General features: G+C 42.5%; 1 protein-coding gene across 2 annotated transcripts in view; it reads right to left on the bottom strand.

The window, feature by feature from the left end:
* The window catches only part of LOC146650359 (aryl hydrocarbon receptor-like), a 69,025-nt gene that overhangs the window by 7,290 nt on the left and 41,025 nt on the right, over positions 1 to 20,710 (bottom strand). For both annotated transcript variants that reach the window (XM_085384110.1, XM_085384111.1), the window contains exons 5-10: positions 13,386 to 13,497; positions 12,301 to 12,434; positions 11,629 to 11,831; positions 10,710 to 10,819; positions 5,943 to 6,084; positions 4,187 to 5,768 (exon numbers count right to left, since the gene is read on the bottom strand). In XM_085384110.1, the coding sequence (XP_085240236.1) occupies positions 4,187 to 5,768; positions 5,943 to 6,084; positions 10,710 to 10,819; positions 11,629 to 11,831; positions 12,301 to 12,434; positions 13,386 to 13,497 (2,283 nt within the window). The remainder of the gene's footprint in view (positions 1 to 4,186; positions 5,769 to 5,942; positions 6,085 to 10,709; positions 10,820 to 11,628; positions 11,832 to 12,300; positions 12,435 to 13,385; positions 13,498 to 20,710) is intronic.

Genomic DNA, 20,710 nt, shown 5'->3' with positions numbered 1-20,710 from the left:
TCATGTGATGACACACCTGATCAACAGTGGATCAACAACCCTCAGAAGCACCTTCACAACCTCAGTAAATACCTCAGATAAATAACTGGGACTCTCCACCAGCTGTTTTTATACGGTCTCATCCAAGAAGAAGCTTCTTGGATGAGACCTGAAATGTCTTCACAAACCTAAAGAAGTCCAGTTTCCTTAGTTTGTTAAAATTCCAGACTACCACGACCTGCATGACTGAGAACTTACACAAACCCTCGGTAGTTTTCCCCTTTTCTTCCTCGTCTTCTTGTCAATGCCGCTGTTTCCAAACATAGATCATAGCAGGTCTTACTACCATCTTGTAAACCTACCTTTTCCCTAGCTTCTCCTAATCGCCGTCCTGTGTAGACTGTATATTGTCCTCTTGTCCTTTGTTAGAGTGTTAGTCCACGTCCTGTTTCTCACTCCTCGTGAGTTGAAAGTTTGCATTTGTTTTTGGTTTCGTTTTGTATTTTGCTTTATGCTGGTACGTATCCGCTCAGTAAAGCGCTTGCCTTTAGATAAACCTCCTCCTGCCTCTGAGTCCTCATCACACACACTATGACAGTCAGGGCTACTTGTCTCAAGCCAAAACTATCATGTGTGACTCGTCACACCCTCACGATGGACTGTTCTCCTTGCTGGCCTGTGGATAGAGGCTCTGCAGCTTTTTCACCAGGTCATCAGACTGCTCAACATGAAAATACCATGTTTGTGTACGTGTCCACAGCTTTCCACAGCTCACTTTTACCATTGCACGTGATAATATATTTTGCTGCTATACATATTTTAACATATTTGATTTATTTTAAATATTTTTTCATCTTACATTGAGTAACTGCAATGACATTTCATTCCTTGCACACTTATGCATGACAATAAGTCTGCTTGTCATTTTCTTCATTCACCAGTTGCTTAAAATACTCGTTCCCTTTTTTCCACTCAGCCATTTGTATGCTGTAGACAAAAACACTGGCACCTATCCTTTCACATTGCTTGTTCACGTTTGCACCATAGCTACCCAACACCACCTCAGTGTTTTTCACCCACGTGTGCAGTGACGTTTGCTTCAGCCACCCCTCTCTCTCATTCTTCCCTACCATCCCGAGGCTGTCTCAACTACTTCCTGAATTCTGAGTGACATTTTTTACTATAATATGAAATTCCATCCATCCACCAGCTTCCACTTATCCTTTTCACAGTCGCGGGGGGTGCTAGAGCCTATCCCAGCTGTCATAGGGCGAGAGGCGGGGTACACCCTGGACAGGTCGCCAGTCTGTCGCAGGGCCAACATACAGAGACAGACAGCCACTCACGCTCACGTTCACTCCTGCATTCACACCTATGGGCAACTTAGATTGATCAATTAACCTATCCCCACAAACTGCTTGTCTTTGGACAGTGGGAGGAAGTCGGGGTACCCGTGGAAAACCCATGCAAACACGGGGAGAACATGCAAACTCCACACAGAAGGATGCCGGCCTGATGGTGGAATTGTACTCAGGACCTTCTTGCTGTGCGACAACAGTGCTGACCACTGTTAGGTTTATATTGTTGATTGTCATTTATGCTTAGAAATATTTACTCATATATAGAGTTTTATAATCGATTGCATAATGATAGGAGGTCTGATCCTTAGCAGTCTGCAAAGACTGTGAGCCTCCCAGAGCACTCTGGCATAAACACACATCTTAAAGTCGTGAGAGAGGTCGTACCTGCTCTTACTGATTTATACTACAGGAGGACACCTACTCTTATCTCTTTACGTATAAGTGCCTTTTGTTTAGGTGGACCGCTGGACTCCTGGCACAGCAGGTCTGAGGAGTCTTCACAGGGTCACATTTTGACCCCACACACACACACACACACACACACACACACACACACACACACACACACACACACACACACACGGCTACACGTACACACAGACAAGGTACTCTTTGTTCACATGTATGCTTGTGTAAGACGTCATATGTTAATGAACTTATGCATATTCACGTAACCTCAATAAAGAGCAGTGCTGCGGGGGAGCTGGCTGAGAGCGCCTGTCAGGAACGACGCTCGTCACAGTTCTCTCCCTCGTGCACGAGCAACACAAAGAGCTGTGAGGACTTGCGTCTTGCTTTTGCCGTTGTAGTAGAACTGTCTCGCTCGAGACAGACCCATCAACCACCGTTCCTCCTCTTTTAATCAAATTACTGAGTAACTGATGCACCTTCATGTCTAAATACATAGAATACAGACAGATAAAAGATGATTTCCTTAACCTTTGGTAGAACCTCAAAATCCCATCCTTTCGTGAACCTCGGGACCAAAAATGGTCCCGCCCCAAAAGTGCTCTAAAAATGTTATATATCAATATTTTTTTCTACTTTAAATTAGTCAGTCTTTTAAAACTACTTCTGCTTAAAATATCCATATCAACTTTTAATTATATTTTCATTGTTTTAACCCTTTAAATCCCAGTTTAGGTACATGAGCGCCCTGTTTTTAACAGAAAAAAAAAATTAAAAAATTAATATTTTCCATAAAATACATTTGAAGTAATATTTGATTGTTATTATAATTAGGCCTTTGGATAGGCCAAAGATTGGCACCAACATTCATTTTGATCCATTATTATTTTTTGTGCAGGAGCACATTTTTAAAAATCCATCCTTTCGTGACCCTCGGGACCAAAAATGGTCCCGCCAAAAAAAGTGCTCTAAAATGTTATATATCAATATTTTTTTCTACTTTAAATTAGTCAATCTTTTAAAACTACTTCTGCTTAAAATATACATGTCAAGTTTTAATTATATTTTCATTGTTTTAACCCTTTAAATCCCAGTTTTATTACATGAGCGCCCTGTTTTTTTAGCCCCAAAAAACAAAAAAACTAAATATTTTCCAAAAAAAACATTTGAAGTAATATTTGTTTGTTATTATAATTAGGCCTTTAGATGGACTAAAGATTGGCACCAACAGTCATTTCGATCGCCTTTTATTTTTTTTCCAGGAGCGCATTTCATAAAATGCACACTATCGACCACGCCCAAAAAGTGCTATAAAAAATTTATATATTAATATTTTATTCCACTTTAAATTAGCCAATCTTTTAGACCTACTTCTCCTTGAAATATTCATGTCAAGTTTTAATTACATTTCGCGGATTTTAACCCTTTATATCCCGGTTTCGTCACATGAGCGCACTGCTTTTTTTGCCCCAAAAACATAAAACATAAAACATAAAATATTTTCCAAAAAAAACATTTGAAGTAATATTTTATTGTTATTATAATTAGGCCTTTAGATGGACAAAAGATTGGCACCAACATTAATTTCGATCCGTTTTTAATTTTTTTTGCAGAAGCCGAAAATGTCCCCAGGCGGCGCTGCTGCTCCTGCTCCCCCGGGGAGGAGTGCCTCTGCCGCGGGTGTGTTTCGCGCAGCGCCGGAGCATATGGTTCGGTTCCCGTGTCTGCAGCACACACTTCCGCTACCACGTGAAAACAAATACGTCATTTCCTGTTGATTAAAAAAAATTAATGCACCCTCAAACGATCCTAAGGGCAGAAAATGGTCCGGAACGAGCAGCGGGCCAAGCTGCTGCGGCACGCGGGAAATTAGTCTGCCTTTTCCGGGTATCTGTCTCGAGCAGGCCGCTGGAGAAGGTGTGTATGTTCCAGCAGGCGTCACATGTGGAACAAGGGCGCCACCCGGTGGCCAAATAAAAAAATTACAATTCTAAGGCCCTGAGTCCAGAATGAAAGTGAAAGTTAAGCCATCGCCACGACGTTAATGGTAATAATTGTACAGTGAAAAATAGCGTTTATAATGGGTTTCAATGGGGCACAAATCGGCCACGAGGTTCGATAGTGGATGTATGCCTTTTATTCAGCCATTTAAGCTCATTTAAAAAACTCAGACTGAAATTTTAAAATAAAATGGGGAAAAAATACATGTTTGAAAATTTGGCTATACTCCATTAAACACAGTGGAAATGGCGTGGAATTAAAAAACGGAAAGGCCACGAAATGGTCCCAGGTTCTACCAATTAATAACAGATTTAAATGTAAAAGCTACTAAAAAGTTAAAACCTGGGTACACAGTCTGTATGCCCGGCTCAGGAAGGAACCTCCAAGCTGTGCAGCTAGTAATGATTTCAAAGTATGACAATGTTCAGCAACCTCACCTTGCTGTGATTGGGGTCGTCAAGGATCTCAGAGGTCACCAAGCCAAAGTGGTCGAGCTGGCAGCAGGGCTTACCCACTCTTAGAATCTGCTCCAGGGGGCTAGTGCAGGGAGGGCACTGCGACAGACTGGAGATGACCTCGAACAAGGGGCCTGGGATCTGCTCTGGGTGGCTTTTGTGGTTCATTCCACGAAAAGATGCAACTGTGCTCTCAGCGCCCCGCTGCTCTGCACTTCTCTCAAGCAAACCACCTCCACTGACTGTGTAATCCACACTGTCCATAGTGGGCTCCCTGCAAGACTCCAGTGAGGTGTTTGTAAGAGCGTTTTGGCTGTTGTCAATGCAGAAACTGCTGCCCAGGCTTTCGCTGAAGCTGTAGTTCTGCCATGGCATTTTTTCTGCTGAATGCTCTGGGCTCGACGGACCACATCGTCCGTCAAGGTTTGCTGCCGTCTGTTTGGCATGGCACTGTAGTGAGAGCTGCTTCTGGGTCCTTGGTTGCTGCTCCTGCTGAAGGTAGTGTTGGTGAAGCTTGCTATTCAAGTCTGAGGCCTTGTCATTGAAAGTAGTCTGCTGTGTGGTCAGTTGCTCCAACTCGATCTCTGCTGGGACTAGAATGTCTTGGGCTGTCCATTGTCCATTGGCAATAGACTGATTTTGCCCCAGCAGCTCTCCATTTACTATCCTGTGGGGGAAATGGTCACTCTGCTGGCCCCAGTTAGGTGGTACTTTAGTGGTTCGCATGTTGAGATGCTGTTGCATCTGCTGGGATAGCTGGACAATGGGAGTGTGCTCCATTATTGGAGGCTTGGAGGGACAAAACTGCATTTGCACACTTGTATCAAGATTATTTTCTGATAATGACACTGGTGTGGAGGTTGCTGCGGTAGTGCTAGGAGGTACCTGTCCTCCATGTACAGTGGAATCAGTCCTTCCTTCTATCGAGTCATAGATGTAAGAGAGAATCTCATCATTTGTCAGCAGATCATCCAAAGTGGGCACGTGTTCAGGGTCCATCTCAACTCTGATCATACGCTCATCTAGCAGCAGCAACTCCAGGTCCTCAGCACTCAGGCCCAGCCCTTCCAGAGCTCCAAACAGCTCGCTGTTTGAGTAACTCCTCTCTTCTGCATCCATCCCTTGGCCCTCCAAAGAGAGCGAGTCCAAAGTAGCCAGCAGTGGGTCAAAGCTGGTACCTGGTTCTGTGATGCCTGGACCTACGACACTATTAGCAGGTTCATTCCAGCTTCTGTGCAGGTTGGAGGGTTCACTTTCAGAGAAACTAACGTGCTCTGCAAAGAAGCTGCTGTGAAATGACAGCTTGGGCTCCACAGCTGGCTGGCAAACATACACTGACTCATCCTGACTCATGAGTGCCCCAAGAAGGGAGCCCGGGTCCAGGCCATCCGTCAGCAGCTTATCAGTCCGATTCTTCTTTGACTTGCTAAAATTTTTTACACAGCTGCCATCTCTAAAGCCTGCGATGGGATGATTGGACTGATAGAGCAGGGCTTCTCCTGTAGCATACGTAAAGGGTAGATGCATAGAGCGCTTACGCAAATGTTCTCCTCCTTCTTCATCCCTATAAACACAGAAGACATCATTGTCAGGACTTCTCTGTGCAGTTCTTTTAAACAACTAAGAAATACAAACGTATGGCATTGAAGGGAAGGAGGATGGATATCTTAATGGTTTGATTCAGTGTATTACTCGAGATAAATGACCAAATGAGATTTGTACACAGACAGGTACTTACAAAAGAGGCCTCTGGGTGGCGATGATGTAATCTGGTTTCCCACTCTTATACACCAGCCGGGCATTGGCCTGGACCCACTTCCACTGGTTTTCCTTAGTCAGGAGTCTGAACACAGTCAGACCACTCTCTCCAGTCTTCATCACTTTAAACATTGAACACAAACAACTGTTACTCAGAGATAACCTCTGTCCACTATGACAGTCTAAATCTGCATAACACTTTGAAATGAGTTTCCATCGAAAGTTGTCACAAATTATCCACAGCATCTGTGTCCTGCCAGGCTGGACAGGGTGGCAGTGGACTGACTCATTTCACCTTTACTAGTGGGTTATGGTCAAAGACCGTTAATCATGGTCAGGCTTCGTCACTTCTGACCACGTGCCCATCTGTCCACTGAAGTGCACGTGGTGGTGCTGCTCTCATCTCTGATGCTTTGCCCGATCCTCTCTTCAGGCAGCTCTGCAGCTTTGCTCAATCTGTTTACTAATCCCACAGGATTACTTACAAAAGCTGTCTGAACTCTTTGACCAGACCAAACGTCCTCAGCACAGGATTTCCTACATATACTCAGGTTGTTCAGTAGCAAAACCTTTTTGGGTGTGAATGTTGAGCCACCTGCTTTGGTTTAGTGTTTTTCACAGCCTGCTGAGTCGAGAGCTGTGTTTCAATCAAGTCTAAAATCCTGGACTCTTAAACGCACCTTAGAACACACATGCATCAACACTACAATGAGCTTGTTTTTCTCTGCATTTGACCCATTCACTCAGTGAAGCAGTGGGCAGCCCACTAAGCAGGCGCCCGGGGAGCAGTGTGTAGGGACGGTACCTTGCTCAGGGGTACCTCAGGGTAGCCGTTAAGTGGATTCGAACCGCCGACCTTCCGATCATGGGGCGACCACTTTACCTACTGAGCTATCCCTGCCCCAAGTGCTTTAAGCTGATACTGTGATACTGTCGAAGGAGGTAACACCTCAAATCCGATGAAACACCTGGCGACGCATAGCGTTTTTTTTAAAAGCCCAGAAATGCGCCGTATTTGATAGCTTGCTGCGAGACCTCACACCGAGCACATCTACTGTGCGTGGGTTGCCAGTTATCGGATCCGGAGTCAGCAACATCCCCCAAGAACCCGAAGAGGAGAGTCCTGGCCCCTAGCCCTGCCAGTGTAGCAGAAATGATGAGGATGATGATGCAGCAGCAGCCGTTCTTCTCTGCGTGAGTAGCTTAATGTTGTTCGTGTGTAATTTACGTTGAGTAGGCTAACCACGTTATTACATTAATGCAGTAAGGTGAACTAGCAAACATCATCATAGCTACATGCGGCTGTCTTCTTGTTTGATGGCAGATGCTCCCTTCACCCTGGCCAAAAAGGCTAAAATGACCAAAGAAAAAGTGGAAAACAGTTAAACATGAGAGGTTTAGGACAAAGTTTGTGTTTTTTCCATTGTTTAAGCACTGCTTCCAGCCAAGAGTGATACCATATATGCCCCATAGCTGCATCTTTTTACAAAAAACAGGTGAACGAGAGGTTTTTGGACCAATTTTGTGTTCTCCATTCTTTAAGCACCGGTTTGAGCACCGTTTGAGCACCGGCACCGTTTCAAAAGTACCGATTTGGCACTGGTATCAGATAAAACCTAAACGATACCCATCCCTAGTCTCCACGTTGGTTGAGTGTGGAGTAAGTGCATATGAGAGCGTGAGGGTGGGAACGGATGTTTGTATCTGTGTGTGCCTGTATGTCTGTGTCTATATGTCAGGTTGGTATCAGACGCCACCTCTCTGGGAAGACTCCAAACTCAATACTCCTACCAACATTAATGACTGTCTAGCTTCTGTTACTAATTGGATCTCTCAAAATTTGCTCCACCCCAACCTTGCCTGAGATCTGTGAGATTAGCTTTTCTGCTAAGGAGATCATTCCCTGCCAGCATCGGGCTGCCGTAATGAATTCTGGGATTGCTTTTCACCAGCACGTTAAATTTAATATAATAAGTCATTCAGTCTTTTACTTTAATTCATAAATATTGCAAACTATATTAAAAGTCGTTGTCCTTCTAGTGCAGAACATTTTCATAATTGGTCTAGTTCAACTCCCACTTCACGTTTATTACTCAGTGCTTCCAAAGTAACTGGCAGGGACCAGGCTGCTAACAAAAACGATTCATGTTGTCCTTGAGCTGCTTCTCTAGACTCCAGGTAGACTTAAAAATGAGAGGTTTAATTTGAATTGTTGTGTGTGTCACAACTGCTGAGAGCTTTTTTAGCTGCTGGCTTTTGTGATTTCCCTCTAGAGAGAACAAAGCTACACAACACGTGTGCAGCTTGGCTTTGCAAGTTACTGGTAGGGTTTCTATATTTCACAGTTTAGTACATTATTCATTTAGTGACATCTGATAATATTTTAGAATTTAGTTAAAAATTAAGTTATTTATTTATTTTTAGCATTTATTATTTTATGACAGTGCAGTGGAGCAGACAGCGGAGGAGGGGTAGAGGGGAAAACATGCAGTATATGGATCGCCTGCTCAGCCCACTGTGGTGTGCTGCTGACCTGATCCTAGAATCATTTTAGGAAGTCAGACTTTGGATCTGTATTCAAGCGGATCATCGATGCCCGGCTGCGAGAAATTGTCACAGTAACGCCCAACCAGTGTGGCTTCGTCAAAGGATGCGGCAGGAGCAGCAGGAGAAGCACCGGGAGAAGACCAAGACCATCCATATGGCCTTCCTCAACCTGGAGAAGGCTTTTGACAGAGTCCCTCATGACCTGATCTGGCACTCTCTGTGATCACACGGGGTCCCTGAGGCCTACGTCGATTTGATCAAGCTCGTGTACAGAAACGTGACCAGCACAGTCAGAAGCCCAGTGGGAACATCGCCACCTTTCAGCATCACCGTGGGCGTGCACCAAGGCTCCGCGCTGTCCCCGCTTCTCTTCATCCTCTGCATGGACACTGTGACCGCTGACCTCCAAGCACCCCGCCCTTGGACACTCCTCTATGCCATTGATGTCTTCCTCGCAGATGAATCCCGAATGGAGCTGCAACGCCAAACGCAGCAATGGAAGACACGCCAGAGTGAGTACGGGCTGAGGTTGACCACCAAGAAGACTAAGTACTTAGAAGCCGACCCCCAAACCGACAGCACCATCAGCATCGATGGGGAAGACCTGGCAAAAGTATCTCACTTCTGGTACCTCAGATCGATGATCAGCAATGACGGCAACATCCTGCCAGACGTACGAGCCAGGATTAATGCGGCCTGGATGAAGTGGTGCCAAGTCACTGGTGTCCTGTGCGACCGACGAATACCTGACCACCTCAAGTCAAAGATCTACTTTATGGATCAGCGTGTTGGCCGTCCACCGTAAAGCACGAACAGGCCCTTCACACAATGGAAATGCGGATACTGCGATGGTGCCTGGGCCTGAAACTATGGGACCATGTCATGAACACCGACTTCCGAAAGCGGCTGGGCATCGCATCGATCACGGAGAAGATGCAAGGAGCGCGACTGTGATGGTATGTGGTATGGTATAAGTGACAAAAACTGCAGAAAAGCAGACCCTGCAGAGCGGGAATAATGCTAGGAGGAGGAAGACTTTGGATCTGTACGTGTTGAATGTTATGGTTTTTTTAAACTATTCTTTATCCAGTTTTGTAATCGTATACAGCAGTAATTGCAATAGTAGCACACATTAAGACCTTTTTAATTAATTTATGAAATGTCTGAAAGTAAATAAATAATAATTTTTGTAGTTTTAAAGGCTTTTGTAATTTGTTTTACCACATACAGGAAACAGAGCTCGGCAGGCTGCTGGGTTGTGGTAAAATGGAATTTGGGCAGGTGAAGGAGTGAAGTCACGGTCAGGTTTGTCAAGCTGGTAATTCTCTTCAGTATTAAAGCAGACATATAACAGCTCATGTAACCTGCTAAATGGGCTAAATCAGCCGCAGCAGTAGTGCAGGCATGGTAATAACAACATGCCTGCAAAGAACAAACACACCACAGCTTTTCACATCATGAGGGTAACACACAGACACATGCTGAGAGCTCAGGCTTCAGTCTGTTTTACACAATTTCATACAACTTGTTCTTTCCTACTGTTGTGTAATTCCTTTTTTTTTTCCTGTCCCATTTGGTTCTTTAGCTGTCAGAATTGTTGTCTGAAGACCAACAAGGATACCCAATGGATTTACTTTGCCAAATGGATCATTGTGGCATTGCCGTATTGGTCCATTTGATCGACCTTTGTTTTTATTATTTATTATATTTTATTTTCAGATGTTACAGACGGGACAGACATGAGTGAGGGATAGGAAAGGGAGAAAGCCCCCCCGCCCCAATGGCTAGCAGAGAACGGGGGTGTGTGAAGACCCCATACCTCCCTCCTCCCGCTCATGTGTAGTGTTGCTGCATGTTGCTCTAAAGTGCATTTAAAACAAGGGAGAGCATGGTGCTGCTGCCAGAGAGCAGCAGGTGTTAGCACGGCCCCTCCCGAGAACCCTCAATGTCTACATGGATTTAATTCCTGATGTGTAATTCCTGATATTATCCTCGCAGTCACACAGCTCTGGTTATGACCACAGAAGCTCCACCCACCTGCTGATCAAAACTTGTGTTTACACGAGGCAACAAATCAGAAGAACGCCTCGCAGAGAATGGAAATGAGGGATTTTCAGGCACTGCACAGGGCACAAGTGTTCAGCCCCATCTTTGAATGAACTAGACTGTTTTGGTTGACAGCTGGTTTTTGGTTACTTACTTCGGACATGGTTCTCTGCACAGTACAACATATCTGCGGCGTGGATGAACTGATAGCCAGAGCCCCTCACCCGCAGCTCAGCCTCCGTGTACCCCAGCACTATCTTCCCCCTGTACAAAAAACGACCAGAGTTACCTCGGGCAGCTGTTTACAGTTCATTCCACATGTCACTGTAAAGAAAGCAAAAACAAAAAACTATAGTATTATATTTTAGTATAGTCACCCTGTGAAACTTCTACCAGTGTGATGTTGTTTTAGTTTTCTCCATTTTTCTAAAAAATAAAACAACTCCCACCCATCTGACACACCCATGGATCTCATGAAGGAGGATACATATGATCAAAACAGGTACAACACAACTTAACTTAACCTCCGACCTCGCGTCCACATATGTGGACGTCACATTTTGGGTTATTTGGACCAAAATACTCAATTGTGGTCTACAAGGGCCTGATAGCCACTCACGAGGACATTATACTGCTACTGTTCTATTGAAACAAATATCCTCATACGTGGCTCTCATTTTTCTTAGAAACAAAAATTAGATTAAAAAAAATCTGGTAATTCTTTATTTTTACATTCATCAGGTCCCAATCAGCCCAGATATCAAAGAGAAATGAAAAATGCTGCCGTGGAAGAGTTCAGGTCTTAGGAGGTTCAGCATAACTAGTCTGCGGTTTGTCAGCTAGATTTCTTTGTCTCACTTTGAAAATCATTCAACAGAAAATGAGCGATGGCACCTGAAATCTAACATCCAATGAAAATGCTCCACTTTAGCATGTGGCTAACACAAATCTCAAACCGAACTGTACCTCCTAACCCTAACAAACAAACAAACAAACAAACAAACAAACAAACAAACAAACAAACAGACGTGAGGTGTCTCAGTCGAATACAAAGTACTGAAATGTATTTTTACTTTGCGTCACAGGCCATGGGGGTGAAGTCCAGCTTGTGTTTGGTTCTAAAGATCATGTTCTTGGTTCTGATCTCTAGAATGGATGGAGGCTGAAGAGGAGTTGCAATAGCGAATAATGCAAGCAGCGGCGCAGCTTTCCCTCCATTTTCTTGCCACTGGTTCTGCCCATGCAAGAACTTGAGCCTTCCCTGGATATTCAAAGCCTGGAAGTAAGCAAAATAAGCAGTTATCCTTCTGGTAATGGATGTGACTTTGTATTTGTATTAGTAGATGTACTGTTTTTATAACCTGTGAGTACTACAGGTAACTGTAAAGATGGATCTTTGAGGGAAAACCTCAGTGAAGGTGGGCGTTAGCGGGCATGGGGACATGGAAACAGGTAGCAGACGACTCTGATAAAAGTTTGGATTCTTTTCTGGGAAAATGAAGCTCAGGAAACTGCTCGCCTATCATTTTGAATATTAGTGATCCAGACTGTGAGTAGAAAGGGCTTTGAGGGTTCAGTTAGAGCTGAAAAGTACTACATAAATACCTGTTCATGTCTTTAACCCACCAGGTTTATAAGAATACACAGATACACTCCTACGATAGATGTCTACGTGCAGAGAACGGGAACGTCAAGTCCAGCGTGTTGATGTGTTAGCTCTGGTAAAAATAGAAAATGTCACGTACCAGGAAACCAGAAGAGTTGTCCAAGAGGCAGCGAAAGCGACACACAAAGCTTCTCTCCAGGAAGGACGAGTTCTCCGGGGGCAGTTGCTCCGGGTTGTAGCAGACCACAGATGAGCTACTGTCAAATTCCATCTCTATAAAAACCACAAAGAAAACTGTGGGCAGAGCCATACTTCCATGTGTTGGTGTGTTTGTAATGCAGTGATTCTTGAAGGTCTGAATGGGCATTAGATATTGATTTTCAACCGGGTCCCTTGGGCACAGAGGTACTCGGGATGATGAGATACTCAAACTTTATACTGGAGAACGTCCGCTCATCTTCTGAGAAACTCTACCTCCATAAGATACAACCTGTTCATTCAACAGGTTCATTTAAATGTTCCTCCAGCTTTGCTTTTTCCTGCCTCAACTTTTTGAGACACATCAAATTCAACATGAGTTGTTATAATGTAGCAAACTGTCCTGGTTTAAAGATTTGATGTTTTCAGAAATGTGTTCCTGAGATTTGCAAATGATTTAAAGAAGAGAGTGCAAACGGTTTCTCGGAGTCCGTCGGTTGTGTCAGGGCCACAGGTCTTAAACACAGTGCTAACACGTAACACATAAGCATTTTAAAACCCAAACACACTTCACCTCATAAGCCACAGTGAAGATCACAGGGTCATGTGATCTGACCCGAGGCTGTTCTTACAGCTTAAACCATCTGATACTGACATCCAAATGTTCATGGTTGTGTTCATGTGGACAGCAGTGGAAGGTCAAAAACAAAGACTTTCATATTTGAGTCTTTAAGAAGTTCACAAATAATATTCAGTTAGATGATGGCAAAGATAATATTGAAAGATTTGCAGAATCTGGGGAAATCTGCAAGTTTTGGGTCCAACATTGTAACAAACACAATGCCGTTGAAATAACTCTCACAGTTGCAAAGGTAAGTTAAAACTTTACCAAGCAAAGACAGAGTAAAAAAGAAAAACGAGGTTGAGAAACTGGGAAAAGCCTTTGAGGGTAAAGGGCTCTGTAGTAAAGGAGTGTGTGTGCTGAGCTGTCATACAGGAATGACAGCATGTGTGGGGTGAGATCACCTTTGGGGGATGTTGGATCAGGAGGATTCAAAGCCCAGTCCAGGTTTCTTCTGAGCTCCTGCTGGTCCTCCGTGTGGACCAGTTCATACACACTCTGGTGCATGACATCAGTCTGAGAGAGAAAAAGAGACATTTATAAGCTTTTTAAAAACGTAACCTGATTCTAATTCTTTATTTTCCTCAACCTCATTGTTTGTTGATCTGTTGACGTGCAACGGTGTTGGTAGTGTGTAAAGACTGTAGGTTGTGTGAGTCTGACTATGTGAAGTGATCTGAATGTGAGTCTATGCTGCTGCTGTTGTAAACATCTGTTGTGCCTCGTCATAGTAGTTACATGGAGACTAGCATCTTCACTGAGTAACACACTTAATGCTACCAGTAAACTAAAAGCACACATTAGGTGATGTAATGGTTTCAACTTTAGTCTAAGAGAAGTTAAAGAATAAAACAAACCTGCTTACACTCTGTGTGCGGTCGACACAGCACTTCTTTTATTTTTATTTTTTGCAAATATTTTTATTGAAATAAGAAAACAGTACTTGCAGTTACCGAAATACAATTGACCTTTCTTCATTTTCCTAAGTAAATATACTTATATATACATTAGGGGTGCAACGATACACAAAATTCACGGTTCGGTTCGGTTCGATACTTTGGTGTCACGGTTCGATATTTTTTCGATACAAAAAAATGTTCATGCCTTTTTAATTTGTCATTTATTAAAATTATAAATATATATTTTAACTCAAAAGTACAGTTTTTAAATTTAACCCTAACCCTTGTGCGTGTTTTTTATTTTGACAGCGAATGTGCACCTGCGGACCACTTATGTGCAGCCCTGGTTATTTAGCTCATCATATTGCAGCCACAGAAATTCTTTTGTCCATGAAACCATAAAGCTGCACTTTCTTTTTGCCTTATAGTCTGATTTGTCATAACTTCTCCGTTTTGTGGTAAGCTTTTCTTTGGCTGTCACTTCTTCACCCTGACCTGTCTTATTTGGCTCAGCAGAACTGAAATGCTTTTACACACGGACTCACATAAGCTCAGCGATTCTCTGCGCGATCAACCTCTCACATGTTTAAGCTGTGGGAGATTTCACTTGTCATGTTTGCATAGTAAGCTAACAATTAATAAGACGATGTCAGAGGAATTGGTGCACAAATTATCATCACTCACAGAACAGTGCTGTCGCTCTCTATACACAGTTCGCACGATTGCAAAGTGAAAGCAAAAAAACAAGCGCAAATTCAAACGCGATTTCAATATGTCACATATTGACAGTGGCTCACAGATGCCAATGACATAATTACTAGGGCTGAACGATTATGGAAAATAATCTAATTGCGATTTTTTGCCCCAATATTGCGATTGCGATGCGATATGCGATTATTTTTTAAGGTCTTTGTCTTCTGTATTATTAAACAAAGACAAGCAATACATCATATAGTATGGCCAATACTATATTACATTAATTTTAAACTGTTCTTTCCTGGAAGACAGACCTCTGTTATGATGACATGAGGTGATGCATGAATTGATGACTGACATTTTTATTTAACTTCTTCAATCACAACAGTATATTTGAACATACACAATAGTTTATTTTTAGCTTACAAACATCTGAGCATAAAGTGCTGACAAGGAACCCTGGTGTAAACATTAAAATGAAAGTCAGTACAATGTGCAGATTGCAGAAATATACATAAAAAAAATCAGTGGCTTTACCACACTCAGTTTTTCGACATCTGTGAACTACTAGACAGTCATTCAATTAAAAAATAATATTAAATAAATAAAACTAATAAATAAAAAATACACACATCTTACTGATCTCTGCAGTCAGTAACATTACACATAAAGTGCAAACATAATAGCAATTGTATAAACACACACACAAACACGCCTTTAAAGTTTAAAGGCGTGAAATTGGACGGTCTAGTTCTGATTAGCGTCACCGCTGTCTCGGTGGAGTTTAATAAACTCGGCCGTCTGCTTCTTGCTATCTAAAATATAACCAGACACTGGTGTAAATTCTCGACTGTCTCATACTTCTGTTTAATAAGTTTTCTGTTTGACGTTTAGTCAGCTGTGTGAAAACCAAGGAGGAACCCACCCGGGGGATTAATAAAGTTTTATTTTATCTAATCTAATAACTTTAATCTCAGCCAAACCGATTTACTCACGAACAAACAAAACACTGAAAAAAGCCCAACAATAACATTTTTAGGTTGTCTAAGTGACTTATATATTACGTTTAACCCGAGCAGCGAAACTCCGCGGTGATCTGAAAATGATGTGCCGGGAGTTGTGCCGTTCTCGGCCGCATCAGTAACCCTCGAGCTCCCGGCTAGCTGTCGAGCTGGTGGGTAGCAGACGCCTCTGAAAACGTCGAAGCACTTTTGCAAATATGGGATATCTTGATAAACCGAGCAGATATTTGATGTTTACACAACTACTTTCTCGCCTGAAAATATGTTAAAAGTTTATTTTGTGACCCAGAAAGATTAGTATGAGTAATTTTAAAACTTAGTAGCGGCCGCCATTGCTGGAAACTGGAGTTTGGCTGGGCCGCGCTATGAATTCTGGGATATGGTAGTAATTTGGACAGCCTTCGGCACGTCGCTGTGACGTAATCGGTCTACAAATGCGGCCTCAGGAGGATGCAGCCCATGAATTTGGACATGTCCAGAGTATAATCGCAGCCTTTGCGGTTAGAAAATTGCACTTGATCATGTCGCGATATTATCGCAAATGCGATATATCGTTCAGCCCTAATGATTACCCAGCTACATTTCTGAAAGAATGCAAAAGCATTGACATATATTTTTCCTACAATAGCCCGACGGGCAGGGAAGAGATAGATTTTGGTAGCCCGACTGAAAAAAATCGCTAGCTCCAGGACGTCGGGCTAGCGATATTGCGAGCCCTGTATCTGATTGAGGAATCACTCATCTTTGGAAAAGAGAGTTTATTACAGAGAAATGTCTCTTTCCAAAATAAAAGCTATACTATCCGCTTCTTCTGGGCTATATTCTCAGCAGCATAAGGAGAATCATGTGCTAACAGCTGTCTAAATGACTCGGCTAAAGTTAGTAGCATGCTTGTTGTTTTTGTCTTTGCACTAGGATGATGTCGGAGTAAATGTGCAGTCATATTCGTCGTGTTCCCACTAGTGCTTTCAGGTTAATCTAGTTGAAATGACCTTAACGCCACAACACGGCAAATCTCTGTTAACGAGCTACCGCCGATCGCCCCGTGTGTGGGGCTAGACGGCCAACACGTTAACGAGCTAACTGCGCTAACACACTAGTTCCCACCCATGTAATTGAGCATTGCATGGCACATCCAACATACTGTTTTACTTTAGTCCATGACTCGCTTACCTTCAGGGTCATACGTCACATGAAAACCAAAATAATTCCAAACGCCAGATCTGAATGAGGGTGGGGGAGGTCCATGTGTCTTGCTAGCTTGCCCTGCGCTCTTCCTTCTGACTATGCTGTCTGTGTTGAGTGCTCAGTGGATCTGCGCTCGACAGTGCAGCCTAGGCGGAGTAGTCGAACGCAGATTCACTGAGCGCTCAACACAGACAGCATCGTCGGAAGGAAAGTTGATCAAATAAATTACAAATGTTGTATTGTTCGATACATATGCGTACCGAACCGAAAGCACTGTATCGAACGGTTCAATATCGATACGAATATCGTTGCACCCCTAATATACATATATATATATAAAAAACAACTAAACAAAAACGCATTCTAAAACAATGCAACAGTAACAGAAGTACATTTAGACAGGCACTACCTCTAGACTAGTAAAATAAGAAATAAAGGGTTGGCACTTTTTGCAACCTCTCAACGTATATTTAATTTTTTCAAGTTTAAAAAAAAACACAACATCTTTAAGGCACTGGGAAACAGTAGGTAGGATACTTAACAGACTTCCAATGCAACAATATTAGACGTCTCGCTAATGGGATGTGAAGGCTATAATATCCTTTTGTGTGGAATCAAGTGTACGTGAGCGATCAGGAATCCTGAATACAGCAATCAGAGGACAAGGATGAAGAGTTACCCCAAGAACAGCTGACATAATAGCAAAATACCCAGTCCAGGAACCTTGTAGCTCAGGACACAGAAAAAGCATGTGGCTAAGGTGACAAGGAGAGCCGTGGCATTTATCACCAGTGTTGGTCAAGTTACTTGAAAAAAGTAATCAGTAACTAATTACTGATTACTTCCCAAAAAAGTAATCCTGTTACTTTACTGATTACTTATTTTCAAAAGTAATTAATTACTTAGTTACTTAGTTACTTTTTAAAAACACGATTTACAACCTGAATAGGTGATAAATAGATCTTTCAGCCCAATTCTACTTTTTCTGCATAATCCATCATACAAAATGTAATCAAATGGAAAAGTCTCTTTTTTAACTTGTTTTATTAGTTTTAATCTTTTAACTTTAGGCATCAAGCAAAAATTAAATTATATGCAACATTCTCTGACTGGAAGAAATTAGTTTAACATTTAAACCTATTTTCTGCACATTCCAGCACATAAAATAAAAAAAATTTTGTGTTTACACTCAGTCTTTCAAATAGATGCAAGTAAAACACAGCAGAAAATAAATAAAGTCAAAGACTCAGCGGTCCTGTTGCTCTATTTTCACCTGTAAAGCAGGAGCGGGGTAGGCGGAGGTTTACCCTGGTGCAGGTGTGCTGCGGTCAGTGGAAGAATCCGCGAGTTTCTCTGTGAGTTTCCCATTACGTCGTAGCTACTTGGTGCTTGCTCAGAAGTTTAGGGGTTTTTTCTGTAAAAAGAAGTTTTCTTCCCACGCACAGTGGACAATAATGTTTTTGTCCCTTTTTATGGAATCAAACTCAAAGTAAGGTCAGTACTTCCACGCTTTAAACGCTGCACGCTCATACTCTCTCTGCACTCGATATATGATCCATTGTTGATCTGCACACAGCTGTTGTCACTAACGTCACACTCGCTTACGTCACTGTCGTGAGACATTCTCGCAAAAAGTCACGGTTTTAGTAATGCAGTAACGCAGCGTTCCTACGGGAAAGTAACGGTAATCTAATTACCGTTTTTGCAATAGTAATCCCTTACTTTACTCGTTACTTGAAAAAAGTAATCAGATTACAGTAACGCGTTACTTGTAACGCGTTACTTGTAACGCGTTACTTGTAACGCGTTACTGCCCATCTCTGTTTATCACATTTATTTTCCACTTCTGGATACAATTCAGAAAGTCTAGACTCAGAGAAATGCACCCTGTGTATGACCTTAAATTGAATAAGTCCAAGACGAGCGCAGGAGGTGGAAGATCGTACCCTCGCTATAGCCTGTTCCCAGGACTCCTCATGTATTTGAATTCCTAGTTCTCCTTCCCATGGACACTTAAGCTTAACATTAGAGTGGTTACTAAAAGACAGGATAGTATCATAGAGTTTCGAAATGGTTCCTCTGTGATGAGGAATAAATGATAACGTGGTTTCCCACTGCTGTTCTGGAGGTAAAGAGGGGAAATTTGGGAAACACTTGGCAACAAAATGTCGAATTTGAAAATAGCGAAACAAATGGGTGATACGGAGATCGTAACGAGAAGACAAGTTGGCAAAACTATCCAAGACACCATCCACATATAAATGTTTGAACTGTTTTATACTCTTGTCACACCACACTGAGAATGTCGAGTCCAAGAGTGAAGGGGGAAACAAATGGTTGTTGCTTAGACGAGCCGAGGAAGACGGCATTACAAAATTAAAGTGCCGTCTAAACTGAAACCAGATCTTGAGTGTGTTAAGAACCACCTGATTATCAGTGTACAGAGAGGATCTTACGGGTAAAGAGCAAAGCTGGTAAAGAAGAGCCCTTACATGATGATAGCTCCAACTTACACCACGACGAACCAGAAGATTTTAGCCAGTAGCAAAGTTTAGGCCCAGTAGTGGGCTAGAAAATGAGGTAATGCAAGTCCTCCACTAAATCTGCATCTCTGCAGTGAAGTTTTAGAAACCCTGGGTGGCTTCCCTCCCCAAATGAAAGAACCAATAATCTTGTCCAGTGAAACAAAAAAATGTTTCAGCACAAATAATTGAATCGACTGAAATAAAAATTTTGGTAAGATGTTGGTTTTAACAGCATTAATCTTACCGATTAAAGGAAAGGGGGAGATTACCCTGTCTTTGAATATCAGATGTGATCCTTGTATAAGAGGAGACAAATTTGCTGATTTAAGGCCAGATAGAGAACGAATCACGTTAATCCCTAAGTACTTAAACCCAGATGGACTGAGACGAAAGGGTAGATTGGACTGTTGAAGTTGACGTGCTGCCGTATTAACAGGAAAACACTCACTTTTCCCTAAATCTAATTTATAACCTGAAAACAAGCTGAAGTTCTCCAGAATACCTAAAACAGCAGGGATGGAGCGTGTGGGGTCAGTCATATATAATAACAAATCATCTGCATACAATGATACTTTATGTGTAATTCCATTACGGATGATACCCCTGAATACAGAAGAAGATCTCAATGTAATAGACAGAGGCTCGATGGCAACGGCAAAGAGTAAGGGAGACAAAGGGCAACCTTGACGACAACCACGACCCAGCGCAAAATAATCAGAGTAAACATCATCAGTATGAACACTGGCTTTAGGGGACGAATAAAGAAGCCGAATCCAGGAAATAAATTTATCGCCAAAACCAAATTTCTCTAAAACTGCAAACAAGTACTCCCACTCCACCCTATCGAAAGCCTTTTCAGCATCTAAAGAAATCACAAGTTCGGGAAATTCAGATAGATGCTTTGAGTAAATAACATTAAAGAGTGTACGGGTATTAAAAAACAGTTGCCGTCTCTTTATGAAGCCATTCTGCTCTTCAGAAGCACATTCATTCATTTTAGCTTTATCTGTGGGAAATTCGGACCTGTACAACGAAGAGTAAAATGTTTTAAAGGTAGAATTAATTTCCAAGGGATCTGTAGTGATATTGTCATAAGAGTTTTTAATACTGGGCATCACTTGTGAGGAGGCCTGATGTCGTAGCTGATGTGCCAACAAGCGACTAGCCTTGTCACCGTATTCATAATATGAGCCATGACTGCGTAGTAACAAGTGCTCAGCCTCTTTGGTTGACATAAGATCAAACTCTGCTTGCAAATCAAGGAGCTGCTTCAGTAATTCTGGAGAAGGGTTCAGTGATCAAGGTTACTAATTGCAATTGGAGGACGGGACTGGAGACAGGAGGACGGGCAGCAGGTGAGTAAGTGACGGAAGTGACGGACAAGGTAAGCGACTCATGT

Source organism: Rhamphochromis longiceps, linkage group LG16 (genome assembly GCF_057381845.1).
Source record: "Rhamphochromis longiceps isolate RC_006_pf linkage group LG16, R_longiceps_female_GT1.1, whole genome shotgun sequence".
NCBI lineage: Eukaryota > Metazoa > Chordata > Actinopteri > Cichliformes > Cichlidae > Rhamphochromis > Rhamphochromis longiceps.
Note: the sequence above shows the minus strand (reverse complement) of the source record. Positions and strands in the feature narration are given on the sequence as shown.